At 46.7% G+C, this 13,721-nt stretch overlaps 1 protein-coding gene across 24 annotated transcripts in view; it reads right to left on the bottom strand.

Moving 5' to 3' along the window:
• Positions 1-13,721, bottom strand: part of SPAG16 (sperm associated antigen 16) — a 295,145-nt gene that overhangs the window by 267,337 nt on the left and 14,087 nt on the right. For all 24 annotated transcript variants that reach the window (XM_070732193.1, XM_070732195.1, XM_070732200.1 and 21 more), the window contains exon 4: positions 9,899-10,026. In XM_070732193.1, coding sequence (XP_070588294.1) covers positions 9,899-10,026 — 128 coding nt within the window. The remainder of the gene's footprint in view (positions 1-9,898; positions 10,027-13,721) is intronic.

The following is a 13,721-nucleotide window of genomic DNA, read 5'->3' as shown; positions in this document are numbered from 1 at the left end:
GTTCTCTCTAATTTGTTTTTGGTCTGGGCGGAAAAGTATAATGTCTGAGTGGCACATTTTCATGCCTGGGCATGGATTGGTTAGAAACCCGGTCGTTAAGCGAATCTGGCTTCTCCGCCCCTCCCCCATTGTCTTTGCTTGTGAGATGGTTGCAAAAGGGGGTCACGTGACATCAGGACACACAGCAATGGTCATAAATATGAAACGGCGGCCAAGTTTTGATCACACAATTGTGGGGCTGCTGTGAAGGTCATAAGTGTGAAAAGGGGGGCATAAGCCATTTTTTTCAGGGCCGTTGCGACTTTGTAGGTCAGTAAATGAACCATTGTAAGTCGAGGACAACCTGCCTTCTCCCCTAGATGTTTTCTGTGGAGCTTCAAAATGGACTCCTGATCTGCTTCTAAAAGAGTGCACTGTTCAGACAGATAATCCTCAATTTCTGTTCTGACCTCAATGGAGGCCAATGTTTCTATCTCCTGAGTAAGATGGTTATTAAGTGAGTTCTGCCTCACTTTGCCACCTTTCTTGCTACAGTTGTTAAGTGGATCCCTGCAGTTGCTTGTCAGAAGATCCAAAAAGATGGTGACACTAAAAGAGACATTAGAAAAAGACAAATAGTTCATAATCCACAAAACAGAATACACCATATGAAATGGCTTAGTGTGGCCAGGGCCGCCGATAGACGGGTATTACTGGGAGGGGCGTACCGGGCCCCGGGGAAATTGAATAATGGGGGGCCCCCGGCGCTTCTCCTGCTGAGCCCAGCTGCTGCGGCTGGAGGCGCGCCCGCTCTAGCGTTCCTTTCGGCCGGCCGCCGCCTGTGCAAAGTTTGGTTGCGAACTCGGAAGCGCCATCCCACTGGCTGGCTGGCTAGCTGCTGCCTGGCCCCCTCCCTCCCAGAGGAGGGTCTCCCTCCGCACCACCAGCGGCGCTCCCCCCGCCAGCCAGCCAGCCAAGCCCCGCGCCCGCCGGAGCCGGCTCCTCGCTCTCCCCCCGCCACCCGCCGCGTTTGCAGGAGGTGGGGAGGGTCGGGCAGCCCGCCAAGGCCAGGAGGAACGCCGCTGCCCCCCCCTTCCCTCTCTCCGCCCGCCACTGCGCCTCCTTGACGCCGAGAGGAAATGCCCCGGCTGGGGGAGGCCGGGGGGGCTCAGACTCGCCACGGAGCCAGGCCCCCTCCGCCCGAAAAGCCGCTGCGGAAGACCGCGGAGAAGGCAGGCTAACTGAGGAGGGGGCTGGGGCGGGGGCGCCTCGGTGCAGCAACCTGAGCAGGCAAGAGGGAGCGGAAAGTAGGGGCTGGGTGGGGGTCTGACCCGTGGGTGCTGGGGGGGGACATGAAGGTCACCCCACCTGGATGTTTTGGGCCTGAAAACTAGAGAGTCTCTTTCGTTCCCGGGACCTTTGGGCAGGGCGGGGGGTTCCTACAGACACGGCTGAGGCCTTTGGGCTGGAAGCCCCCCCCCCACAGCCCATGCCCTCCCCCCAGGTTTCCACGACCTGGTCAGGCGAAACTCTAAATTTTGCTGCCCAAACAGAAATTCGCTTTGCTCGCCTGCACGGAGAGAGTGGGGAACTGTTCGGAAAGAGGCCCTTAAAGTGGGACAGAAGCGAGGTCCCCCTTTCTTGCCCTTCGAAGCCCTCGGTGGGACACTTCGGGCGGCCTGAGCCCCCCTGGCCGGTTTTGAAGCCCCCTCGGCCCTGCGCGGCGCCTGTCAGAGGAAGCTGCCCTGTCCCGGCCAGGATCCGGGGGCGGCGGAGGGCCCCGGGGGCGAGGTCATCGGGGTTTGAGGGGCCCTAATGCGCCTGGCAGATTGCCCAGCGGGTCTCGGACGCCACTCGGGAGCCACAGAGGCCCCTTTCTGCTCAGGGTCTGGGCCGCACGCTCTCCGCCCACAGCAGAAAAACAGAAAAAATAAGGGAGAGAGAAAGAGAGAGAAAGGAAGAGGAGAGATAGAAAGGGGGAGAGAGAAAGAGGGAGAGATAGAGAAGGAGAGAAAGAGAGAGATACAAAGAGAGTGGGTGAGAGGAGAGATAAGAGAGGGAAATAAAGAGGGACAGAGAGAAATAAAGAGAGGGACAGAGAAAGAAAGAGAGGGACAGAGAGAAAGAAAGAGAGGGACAGAGAGAAAGAAAGAGGGACAGAGAGAAAGAAAGAGAGGGACAGAGAGAAAGAAAGAGAGGGACAGAGAGAAAGAAAGAGGGACAGAGAGAAAGAAAGAGAAGAACAGAGAGAAAGAAAGAGAGGGACAGAGAAAGGGAGAGAGAGAAAGAGAAAGAAAGGTAGAGAGAAAGAGGGAGAGATAGAGAGTGAGTGAGAGAAAGAGAAGAGAGAGAGAAAGAAAGAGAGAGGGGGGAGAGAAAGAGGGAAAGATAGAGAGGGAGAGAGAAAGGAAGAAGAGAGATAGAAAGGGAGAGAGAGAGAAAGGAGGAGACAGAGAGGGAGAGAGAAAGAGGGAGAGATAGAAAGAGAGTGAGTGAGAGAAAGAAGAGAGAGAAAGAGAGGACAGAGAGAAAGAGAGAGAGAGAATTAGAAAGACAGAAGGACAGAGAGAAAGGGAGAGAGAGAGAAAGAGGAAGAATAAATATTAAATATTGTATTTGTTCTCATTTTGTTTTTTACTTTAAATAAGGTATGTGCAGTGTGCATAGGGATTTGTTCACACATTTTTTTAATAGTCCGGCCCTCCAACAGTCTGAGGGATAGTGAACTGGCCCCCTGTGTAAAAAGTTTGGGGACCCCTGATCTACACTGTTCAAAAAAATAAAGGAAACACTTAAACAACACAATATAACTCCAAGTAAATCAAACTTCTGTGAAATCAAACTGTCCACTTAGGAAGCAACGCTGATTGACAACTTGGAGTTTATATTGTGTTGTTTAAGTGTTCCCTTCACTTTTTTTGAGCAGTGTACTTTGAAATTAACTTGGATACCACGGGCTCGTTCAGACCTGCGTTCACCGATGGGCGTAAAAACTAGATCGAAAAGGATATTGAGATGTGAAGCAATATGAAATTGTATTTGGGTTTTTTTTAACAGCTCCTATTTTAATACCACTGATAACTACACAACCCCCCTGGATAATTAGAATAGAATAACAGTGGGAAGGCACCTTGGAGGTCTTCTAGTCCAACCCCCTGCTTAGACAGGAATCCTACACTACTTCAGACAGATGATTTTTTAAAAAAAAAATTAGTTATTATGTAAACATTAAAAAAATAAGATAGTACATAATCTATCATTTTTCAATATACTTATTTGTTTGTTTAAATTTTGTATTTGCATTTTATAAGACAAGCAACAAAACAACACAACATAACAAACACCACCCCCGTCCCTTTTGAACTGTTATCCTCACAGTTCCTTCTTTATATAGTTATACGGCCTGTAACATCAGCGGTTATTATATGATTATTCTATAGTTCCAGTAAAACTAAGGTCAAGTTGTTGCTATCATAATCTTATGAATAAAGTTAATTCTGGGAACATTGGGTTTTATTTACAGCTATTTTCAGATGATTATCTAACATCTTCTTAAAAACTTTAAAAAAGTAGTTTTAAAATGGCAGGGGGGGGGGCAGACACTTAGGCTGTATGGGGCCCCAAAATTCCTGATGGCGGCCCTGAGTGTGGCTGGGGGCAAAATTAAATATTCCAGAGGCCCAGTGCACCCCGACCCTCCAGCAAAGACATGACTCTAAAGCAGCATGGTATTTTAGTTTTGTGACACCCTTACATCTAGCAAAATGCCAATCTCTCCCAAAGTACATTGAGAGCTATGTGGCTAGATGCCCTATCTGCTCATCAGCCAAGAAGCATCCAGAGAAAACCTCAGGCCTCCTTCAGCCAGTAGCAAAACCGCAAATGCCCTGGAAGGAAATCTGTGAACTTTATATAGTGGAGCTACTGGAAAGCTCGGGAAATAGTAATTTGGGTGGTAACTGACCTCTTCTCCAAACAAGGGTATTTCCTGCCTTGTCCCAAAATCCCCTCGACATGTACCTGGCCAAACTGTTCATGCAACATATTTACAGACACCACAGATCCCCAGAAAAAAATATTTCAAACAGTGGGGTTCAGTTCATTTCCATTTGGGAAATAATTTTTTAAATTTGGGATTGCCCAAAGATTTAGCTCCTCCCATCATCCCCAGATGAATGGCAGGTGTGAACTCATAAATGGATTCTTAGAACAATATCTGAGATGTTATACACACACACATACACCAGGGTGATTTGACACAAAAATATGTAACCCTTCCCTGGTACAAAGCTGAAGGGATTGGATACTGTAGCCTAGAGGTTAATTCTCTGCCTTACAAGGCCAAAATTGTAGGTTCAAGTCCCAGTGAGGGTATGGCTAGCTGATGAGGCCAAAATAAGGCTGAAATAGATCTATCCTAGTCTCTCTTAATTTTCAAGTTCAGCCAAAACATGTGACACATACATAATATAGTTTGTTGGCTATCAATAAAAAATTAACTGCCTTTGAAATGGCCCTGGATTGGGCCGAGAGGCAAAAAAGGAGCTGAGATGTTCCTTTAATATACCAGGGTGATTCGACACAAAATATGTAACCCTTCCTTGGTACAGAACTGAAGGAATTGGATACTGTAGCCTAGAGGTTGATTCTCTGCCTTAAAGGCCAAAGTTGCAGGTTCAAGTCCCAATGAGGGTATGTCTAACTGATGAGGCCAAAATAGATCTATCCTTGGACCCTTCCCCATTAGTAAAATCATCAATCCGGTCATGATGCAATTGGACCTACAAAAATCTTTCAGACGGGTGCACCCGGTATTCCACTGTAGCCTTATTACAACCAGCAATCACTTCTCTATGCTGAACAATGAAACCACCTCCAATCCCCATATTAATAGAAGGGGAACAGCATTTCAAAGTTAAAGAAATTTTAATCTCTCATAAGCGCAGGGGGAAAGTGCAATACTTAATTGTGTGGAAGGACTTCTCTCTATCTGAAACAGAATGGGCCAATGCCCAACATCCCTGAACCCAAAAACTCCAATGCAAATTAGATAAGTACCCAGATAAACCCCACGGAACCATAATTCTCTTTTCTCCTATAGGGCTGATGTTTTTTGTCAAGGGAGACAGAATGTCAGTTTTGCCATCTTCACCTTACTTCACTTTGCTTGCATCCTGCCATAAAATGCAAAGAAGGATAGGGAAGTAGCAATGAACAAAAGGAGAAAGGGAGGGAATGACAAGGTGACAGGAACCAGAAGTGTCAATCCAGAATGAACTGGCTGATCAAAGACAAGAATTTTAATGAGTTTTTCCGCAGATAAATCGCTCAGATCCAGACCTTCTCCAAGTGGAATGCAGTATCAGCTGACAATGAGTCAGTCGAGGTGACAGAGACACATATTAGTCCTGTTGTGTGAGAGGAGTTTGACCTGGTGATGCCTGATGAATTGGACAAGGCCATGGGAGCTGTGAGTTCCGCCAAACTGCTTATTGGATCCGTGTCCCTCTTGGCTGGTTTCGGACAGCAGGGAGGTGACACAAGGCTGGGTCCAGGAGATTGTCAACACTTCCTTGAGGGAGGGGTCCTTCCCGGCTCCCTGCAAGGAGGCAGTTGTGCGCCCCTCCTCAAGAAACCTTCCCTGGACCCAGCTGTTTTGAACAACTACTGTCTTGTCTTTATAGGGAAGGTTGTCGAGAAGGTGGTGTTGCTCCAGCTCCAGGTCCTTGGATGAAGCTGATTAGGCCCTCGGCAGTTAAGACTGCAGTCTTCCCTGCCTCTCAAAATACATGCCAACAAAAATGATGCCTTTCAAAAAGCAGGTCAGACCAGGGCCATCTGGATCCAGATTTATATTATAGAGCAGATCCAGCAACAGTTAACCCTGCTGTTCTCCTAACATTTACTATACACTTGTTACCCTCCGGGTCCTTTTAAACCCGGAGTATAAAAAGTTGGTTCTAGCTACTGGAATGGTCTTTTTAACATTTCTGGACATAATGAAATGAAAATTGAAGTGAAAATATTAATGCTTATTTGTTTATTTTGCTCATAAAAGCACCCCTCCCATTTTTGTGCAATTTTGTTCATTTTTATCTAGATTAGGCTGCAAAATCAGACTTTTTTTGACCATCTTTGGCATTGGCAGACTAATTTGAACATTTCTGAACACAATGAAATGAATATTGAAATGAAAAAATTGATGCTTATAAGTTTAAGCCTCCCCCACCCCTGACTGTGTGCAATTATTTCACCTTATATATAGATTAGCCTGCCAAATCAGAATTTTTGGACTATCTTGTGCATTACCATACTAATTTGAACATTTCTGAACATAATGAAATGAAAAATGAAATGAAAAAATTGATGTTCTGTTTCAAGTGTTTTTTTGAATACTTTTTTTGCTAGTATACTAATTTGAACATTCTTTATCACAAACAAATGAAAAATGAAATGAAAAAAAAATGGATTTTGCAGGCTAATCTATCTATAAATTGAAAGAATTGCAGACAGCCGTAGTGGGGGGCGGGCTTTTCTGAACAAAATAAACAAATAAGCATTACTTTTTTCATTTCATTATGTTCAGAAATGTTCAAATTAGTATGGCAATGCCCAAGATAATCCAAAAATTCTGATTTGGAAGGCTAATCTATATATAAAGTGAAATAATTGCACAACACTGGGGGGGGGGCAGGCCCTTTTCAGAGCCCCCCCCAAAAAGTATCATGAAGGTGATGGCGCTCCAACTCCAGCGGTCCTTGGAAGAAGCCAATTATCTAGGCCCTCAACAGTCAAGATTCAGGCCCGGCTACAGTACAGAAACTGCTTTGGTCACGCTGATGGATGATCTCTGGCAGGCCCGGGACAGGGGTTTATCCTCTGTCCTGGTGCTTCTTGACCTCTCAGCGGCTTTCGATACCATCGACCATGGTATCCTTCTGCACCAGCTGGAGGGGTTGAGTGAGAGGCACTGTTCTTCAGTGGTTTTCCTCCTACCTCTCTGGTCGCTCACAGTTGGTGTTAGTGGGGAGTCAGAGGTTGATCTCTTGGTCTCTCCCTTGTGGGATGCCTCAGGGGTCGGTCCTCTCCCCTCTGCTATTTAATATCTACATGAAACCGCTGGGTGAGATCATCCAAGGGCATGGGGTGAGGTATCATCAGTATGCTGATGATACCCAGTTATACATCTCCACCCCATGTCCAGTCAGCGAAGCAGTGGAAGTGATGTGCCAGTGCCTGGAGGCTGTTGGGGTCTGGATGGGTGTCAACAAGCTCAAACTCAACCCCGACAAGACGGAGTGGCTGTGGGTTTTGCCTCCCAAGGACAATTCCATCTGTCCATCCATTACCCTGGGGGGGAATTATTGCCCCCCTCATAGAGGGTCCGCAACTTGGGCGTCCTTCTCAATCCACAGCTAACATTGGAACATCATCTTTCGGCTGTGATGAGGAGGGCGTTTGCACAGGTCCGCCTGGTGCACCAGTTGCGGCCCTATTTGGACAGGGAGTGATTGCTCACAGTCGCTCATGCCCTCATCACCTTGAGGTTTAACTATTGCAATGTTCTCTACATCAGGCTACCTTTGAAAATTGTTTGGAAACTTCAGATCGTACAGAATGCAGCCGCGAGAGCTATTGTGGGGTTACCTAGGTCCACCCATGTCTCTCCAACACTCCATGGCTTGCATTGGCTGCCAATCAGTTTCTGGTCACAATTCAAAGTGTTGGTAATGACCTATAAAGCCCTACATGGCATCGGACCAGAATACCTCCGGGGCCGTCTTCTGCCATATGAATCCCAGCGGCCAATAAGGTCCCACAGAGTTAGCCTTCTCCGGGTCCCATCGACTAAAAATGTTGTCTGGCGTGACCTAGGGGGAAGAGCCTTCTCTATGTCGGCCCCAGCCCTCTGAAATTAACCCCCCCAGAGATCAGAACTGTCACCACCTTCCTTGTCTTTCGTAAACTGCTTAAGGCCCACCTATATCACCAGGCATGGGGGAATTGAGACATCTCCCCCAGGCTTATATAGTTTTATGTATTGTGTGCTTGTGTTGTATGGTTTTTAAATGATGGGTTTTTAGATGCTTTCTTTTAAATATTAGATTTGTTACACTGTCACATTGTTATTATTATTGTTGTGAGCCACCCTGAGTTTGCGGAGAGGGGCGGCATACAAATCTAATAAATTATTAATTTTTTTCCCCATTTCATTTTTCATTTCATTGTGGTCATAAAATGCGGCAAACCTCATTTAACAACTGTCATGGTTAGCAATGGAAATTTGGTGCTCAGTTGTAGTTGTAAGTTGAGGACAACCTATAGTGACAAAAGCAACCAACGTATTAGTGCCAAAAGGACTGATTGATGGTTGTCAAAAAATAAAAGCAGGGCAGGATGGATGCACTAACCCCATCCTGATTCCACCATAAAACATTCACAAACACCATCCATACTGTCTCATTACTATACCCAGGCCTGAAACCTAATTTTAAATTATTCCAGATAATTTGTTTCATTCAAAACTCAACCCCCTTTTCAACAATCTCCTCAAGAAATGAAACATTGGCAACGGATTGAAAATGTCCAATACCATGGGGTTCAGTGACAGCTTTTTGAAGCGGGAATAGACTATCCTTAACTATAAGTGGATTCAGCTTTTCACTCAACGAAGAATTTACCAGTACAGTGATACCTCGTCTTACGAAACCCTCATCATACAAACCTTTTGAGATACGAACTTGGGGTTTAAGATTTTTTTGCCTCTTCTTCTGAACTACTTTCACCTTACAAATCCGCCGCCTCCTCAAATCGCAAATGCTGCGATTTCGCTGAGGCTTCCCTCGCTGGGAAACCCCACCTCCGGACTTCCGTTGCCAGCGAAGCACCCGTTTTTGCGATGCTGGGATTCCCCTGCAGCATTGCAAATACGCGGAAGTCCTGAGGTGGGATTCCTATGGGAAAGATTGTTTCATCTTACGAACTTTTCACCTTACGAACCTCATCCTGGAACCAATTAAGTTCGTAAGACAAGATATCACTGTGCCTGAAATGAACTACATGTTGGAGGTGGAACTAGGGAAGAATATAGATCTAATGAACAGGTAACCAAACTGTCAACCATTGTTTCAAGCAACTCAGTCAGGGGAGCAGCCCTGCAGCAGAAAACAAATAGAGCACCAGAAATTCTATCTATTCCTAGATCCCAAGTTCAGAAATAACTCAGATTAAGTTTATCTGCCACTTTTTTCTTCCTCCCTATATAAAAAGTCCTGGAGCTACCAAATGCCAATTTTTACAACAAAGGAAAATGCAACTTTTCAAGTCTTCAAATATTATAGCTACTCACATTTTGTTCTTAATCTTCCCAATCCTCTTTTTGCTAGCCTTTCTCTGCTAGCATCAAGATCTTTTGAATCTCCCAACGTCCAAGATCTATCCACTCTTCTTCCCATTTGGCAGGCATAATGTACAGGCACAGTATACATGTCTCATATTCCCTCAATTACAGTTTTTGTTGCTAAAACTGATTAGATTGGTGCTGCAGTTTAGAGAATCTTCAGACTAAGCTGCACTTTTATTATTTCCAGTTTTCAATTTTGCATTGCATAAACTTATGGATGAACAAGGTTACCTTAACACTGTTTTAGACTTTACAGTCCAGATTAATCAACCATTTTAGGATATGGAAGAATAGAACTAAATTTTAAGCAGTAGCCATGATGGTTTGACTCTTTTAAAAGAAGTTTTATTGACATTTTAAAATATAGAATACTCTAATTAATGGTCTACTTAAACTTACAAATAGAAAAGTATCTCCAATATGAAATCATAGAAACAAAAACAAAAAGCAACATTCCAAATTTCAAAAAAGAACAGTAGTTTGAAATACAAGATTCCCCTATTAAGAAAGATTTACCATTCAGTCTGAAAGCAGTCTAATGTCCTGTTCATTCCCATTCTGATTAAAAAATTGCAAAGAAAATCATCTACAACTTCAGGTGTTTCAGATAAAGACTGTTTAGTGATTTGGCCTGGCCGTTGAGCCTAGAAAGAAAAATTCAGGAAACATTTTAAAAACACCATCTGCCTTATTTATTTATTTATTTATTTATTTATTTATTTATTTATTTAGATTTGTATGCCGCCCCTCTCTGCAGACTTGGGGCGGCTCACAGCATAACATAACAGTTTGTAACAAATCCAAATATAATTTAAAACATTTAAAAGAACCCCATTTTGTTAACAAGCATACACTCAAACATCCCATACATAAAATGTGCATGCCCGGGGGAGGTGTTTCAGTTCCCCCATGCCTGACGACAGAGGTGGGTTTTAAGAAGTTTACGGAAGGCAGGGAGAGTAGGGGCAGTTCTAATCTCTGGGGGGAGTTGGTTCCAGAGAGTCGGGGCCGCCACAGAGAAGGCTCTTCCCCTGGGGCCCGCCAACCGACATTGTTTAGTTGACGGGACCCGGAGAAGGCCCACTCTGTGGGACCTAATTGGTCTCTGGGATTCGTGCGGTAGAAGGCGGTCTCGGAGATATTCTGGTCCAGTGCCATGAAGGGCTTTAAAGGTCATGACCAACACTTTGAATTGTGACCGGAAATTGATCGGCAGCCAATGCAAGCTGCGGAGTGATGTTGAAACATGGGCATACCTAGGTAGGCCCATGACTGCTCTCGCAGCTGCATTCTGCACGATCTGAAGTTTCCGAACACTTTTCAAAGGTAGCCCCATGTAGAGAGCATTACAGTAGTCGAACCTCGAGGTGATGAGGGCATGAGTGACTGTGAGCAATGAGTCCCGGTCCAGATAGGGCCGCAACTGGTGCACCAGGCGAACCTGGGCAAACGCCCCCCTCGCCACAGCTGAAAGATGGTTCTCTAATGTGAGCTGTGGATCGAGGAGGACGCCCAAGTTGCGGACCCTCTCCGAGGGGGTCAAGGATTCCCCCCCCAGGGTAATGGACGGACAGATGGAATTGTCCTTGGGAGGCAAAACCCACAGCCACTCCGTCTTATCCGGGTTGAGTTTGAGTCTGTTGACACCCATCCAGGCCCCAACAGCCTCCAGACACCGGCACATCACTTCCACTGCTTCATTGACTGGACATGGGGTGGAGATGTAAAGCTGGGTATCATCAGCGTACTGATGATACCTCACCCCATGCCCTTGGATGATCTCACCCAGCGGTTTCATGTAGATATTAAATAGCAGGGGGGAGAGGACCGACCCCTGAGGCACCCCACAAGGGAGAAACCTCGGAGTCGACCTCTGACCCCCCACTAACACCGACTGTGACCGACCGGAGAGGTAGGAGGAGAACCACTGGAGAACAGTGCCTCCCACCCCCAACCCCTCCAGCCGGTGCAGAAGGATACCATGGTCGATGGTATCGAAAGCCGCTGAGAGGTCAAGAAGCACCAGGACAGAGGATAAACCCCTGTCCCGGGCCCGCCAGAGATCATCCATCAACGCGACCAAAGCAGTTTCCGTGCTGTAACCGGGCCTGAAACCCGACTGCTGGGGACCTAGATAATCAGCTTCTTCCAAGGACCGTTGGAGCTGGAGTGCCACCACCTTCTCGACAACCTTCCCCATAAAGGGAAGGTTGGAGACTGGACGATAGTTGTTAAGTACGGCTGGGTCCAGGGAAGGCTTCTTGAGGAGGGGGCGCACGAGCGCTTCTTTATAGAGTGATGGAAAAACTCCCCTCCCCAAGGAAGCGTTGGTAATCTCCTGGACCCAGCTCCGTGTCACCTCCCTGCTGGCCGAGATCAGCCAGGAGGGACACGGATCCAGTAAGCAGGTGGCGGAACTCACAGCTCCAATGGCCTTGTCCACTTCATCAGGTGTCACCAGATCAAACTCTTCCCAGACAGGTGGACAAGTACGTGCCCCAGTCACCTCGACTGACTCGTTGTCAGTCAACTCTGTTTTCCAATTGGAGTCGAGGTCAGCCCGGATCTGGGCGATTTTATCAGCGAAAAACGTGTTAAAATCCTCGGCACTGCTCTGCAAGGGCTCCCCAACTCCCCCCTGGTTAAGAAGGGAGCGGGTCACCCTAAACAGAGCGGCCGGGCGGGATTCCGCTGATGCAATCAAGGAGGCATGGTACGCGCATCTTGCCGCCTTGAGCACCACTTTGTAAGTCTTAATAAAAGCTCTTACAAGTGTTCGATCAGATTCGGACTTACTCTTCCTCCATCGCTTCTCTAGACGTCTCTTTTGGCGTTTCAACTCTTAATAGGTTCCGCCTCCCTGCGGGGAAGGATTGGAGCCAGGAAGTCAAGCCGTAGTAGGAAATGGTCTGACCATGGCAAAGGCAACACTTCTAAGCCCCTTAGTCTCAGACCATTACTCAATTGCTCGGGAAGGAATACCATGTCAGGTGCGTGCCCTCCCTCGTGAGTCGGACCCTGTACTACTTGAGTCAGGTCCATGGCTGTCATGGTGGCCATGAACTGTGCCAACCCAGAGGTTTCGCCGAGCGACGGCAGGTTGAAGTCCCCCAGAACAATAAGTCTGGGGAACTCCACCGCCAGCCCGGCTACCTCCTCGAGCAGCACAGGCAGGGCTTTTGACACGCAGCTGGGAGGCAGGTACGTGAGAAACAAGCCCACCTGAACCCCTAAGTCCAACTTCACAAGGAGGGACTCGCAACCCGCAATCTCCGGAGCAATGAGCCCACGCAGGCCAAGGCTCTCCCTGGCTACAATAGCCACTCCTCCCCCCCTTCCCTGGGGTCGAGGTTGATGCCATATCTGAAACCCAGCTGGGCAGATTTCCGAGAGAGGAACTCCTCCCTCCGGGCCCAGCCAGGTTTCAGTTACACATGCCAGGTCGGCCTCCTCATCCAGGATTAAATCCCAGATGAGGAGAGCTTTATTTACCACCGACCTGGCATTGAGCAGCAGCAACCTGAGCCCAGGGCCAGAGTTACACTCATCACCAGTGCCCTGGGTTGAGCTCACGGAGCCGGAACAAGGAATAGTTATTAAACAGCGATCCCTCGTTCCCCTGGAACGGCTAACTCCGTGGCTCCCGCCATATCTACCTCTCCCCAGCAACACCGGGATATTCCGACCCTCTGCCACCCCAGAGATCGATGCCCCCTTCCCTCCCGCCTCTCCAGCGTCAGGTGGGCCAAATAAATCATTCATACTATTCCCATTTATCCCATAACCCCACCCACTCCAATCATCCCACTCATACCAATCACTCCTCCCATACACATTGTTGCACCCACCCCAGTTATTCATCAATTTAACCCCCCCCAGTTGATTTAAAATAGATTAATTAGACTAATAAGTTAATATAAAAGTATAAAAAATATATTAAAAATTAGAAATATCAATATTAAAACACCATTAAAGCTAAATATAAAAATAAAGAATGTAGAAAATACAAATATAGGTAAAAATGAATAATTCAGTTCATTTAGGAAATCCGGTCCGCAGCAGCTAATAAAAAGTGCTAAGTTTTCAAAAGTGCTAAAGTTTTCAAAGTGCCAGTTTCCCAAGATGCCAAGTTTTTTTCCAAGTGGCGAGTTCTCAGAAGTGTCAAATTTCTCAAAGTGCCAAGTGCCAAGTTCTCAGGGGCAGAGGTTATTCAAGTCAAGGTCATTCAGTATCTCTCTTCCCCCCCAAAAAATAGGGAGGGGGGGTGTCTCCCAAAAATATATTTTTAAAATCAGACTACTTTTTAATACATTAGAGCAGTGGTTCTCAACCTGAGGAT

The sequence above is a fragment of the Erythrolamprus reginae genome, chromosome 1, assembly GCF_031021105.1.
Source record: "Erythrolamprus reginae isolate rEryReg1 chromosome 1, rEryReg1.hap1, whole genome shotgun sequence".
NCBI classification, from domain to species: Eukaryota; Metazoa; Chordata; class Lepidosauria; order Squamata; family Dipsadidae; genus Erythrolamprus; species Erythrolamprus reginae.
This window is presented reverse-complemented; position numbering and strand designations above follow the sequence as displayed.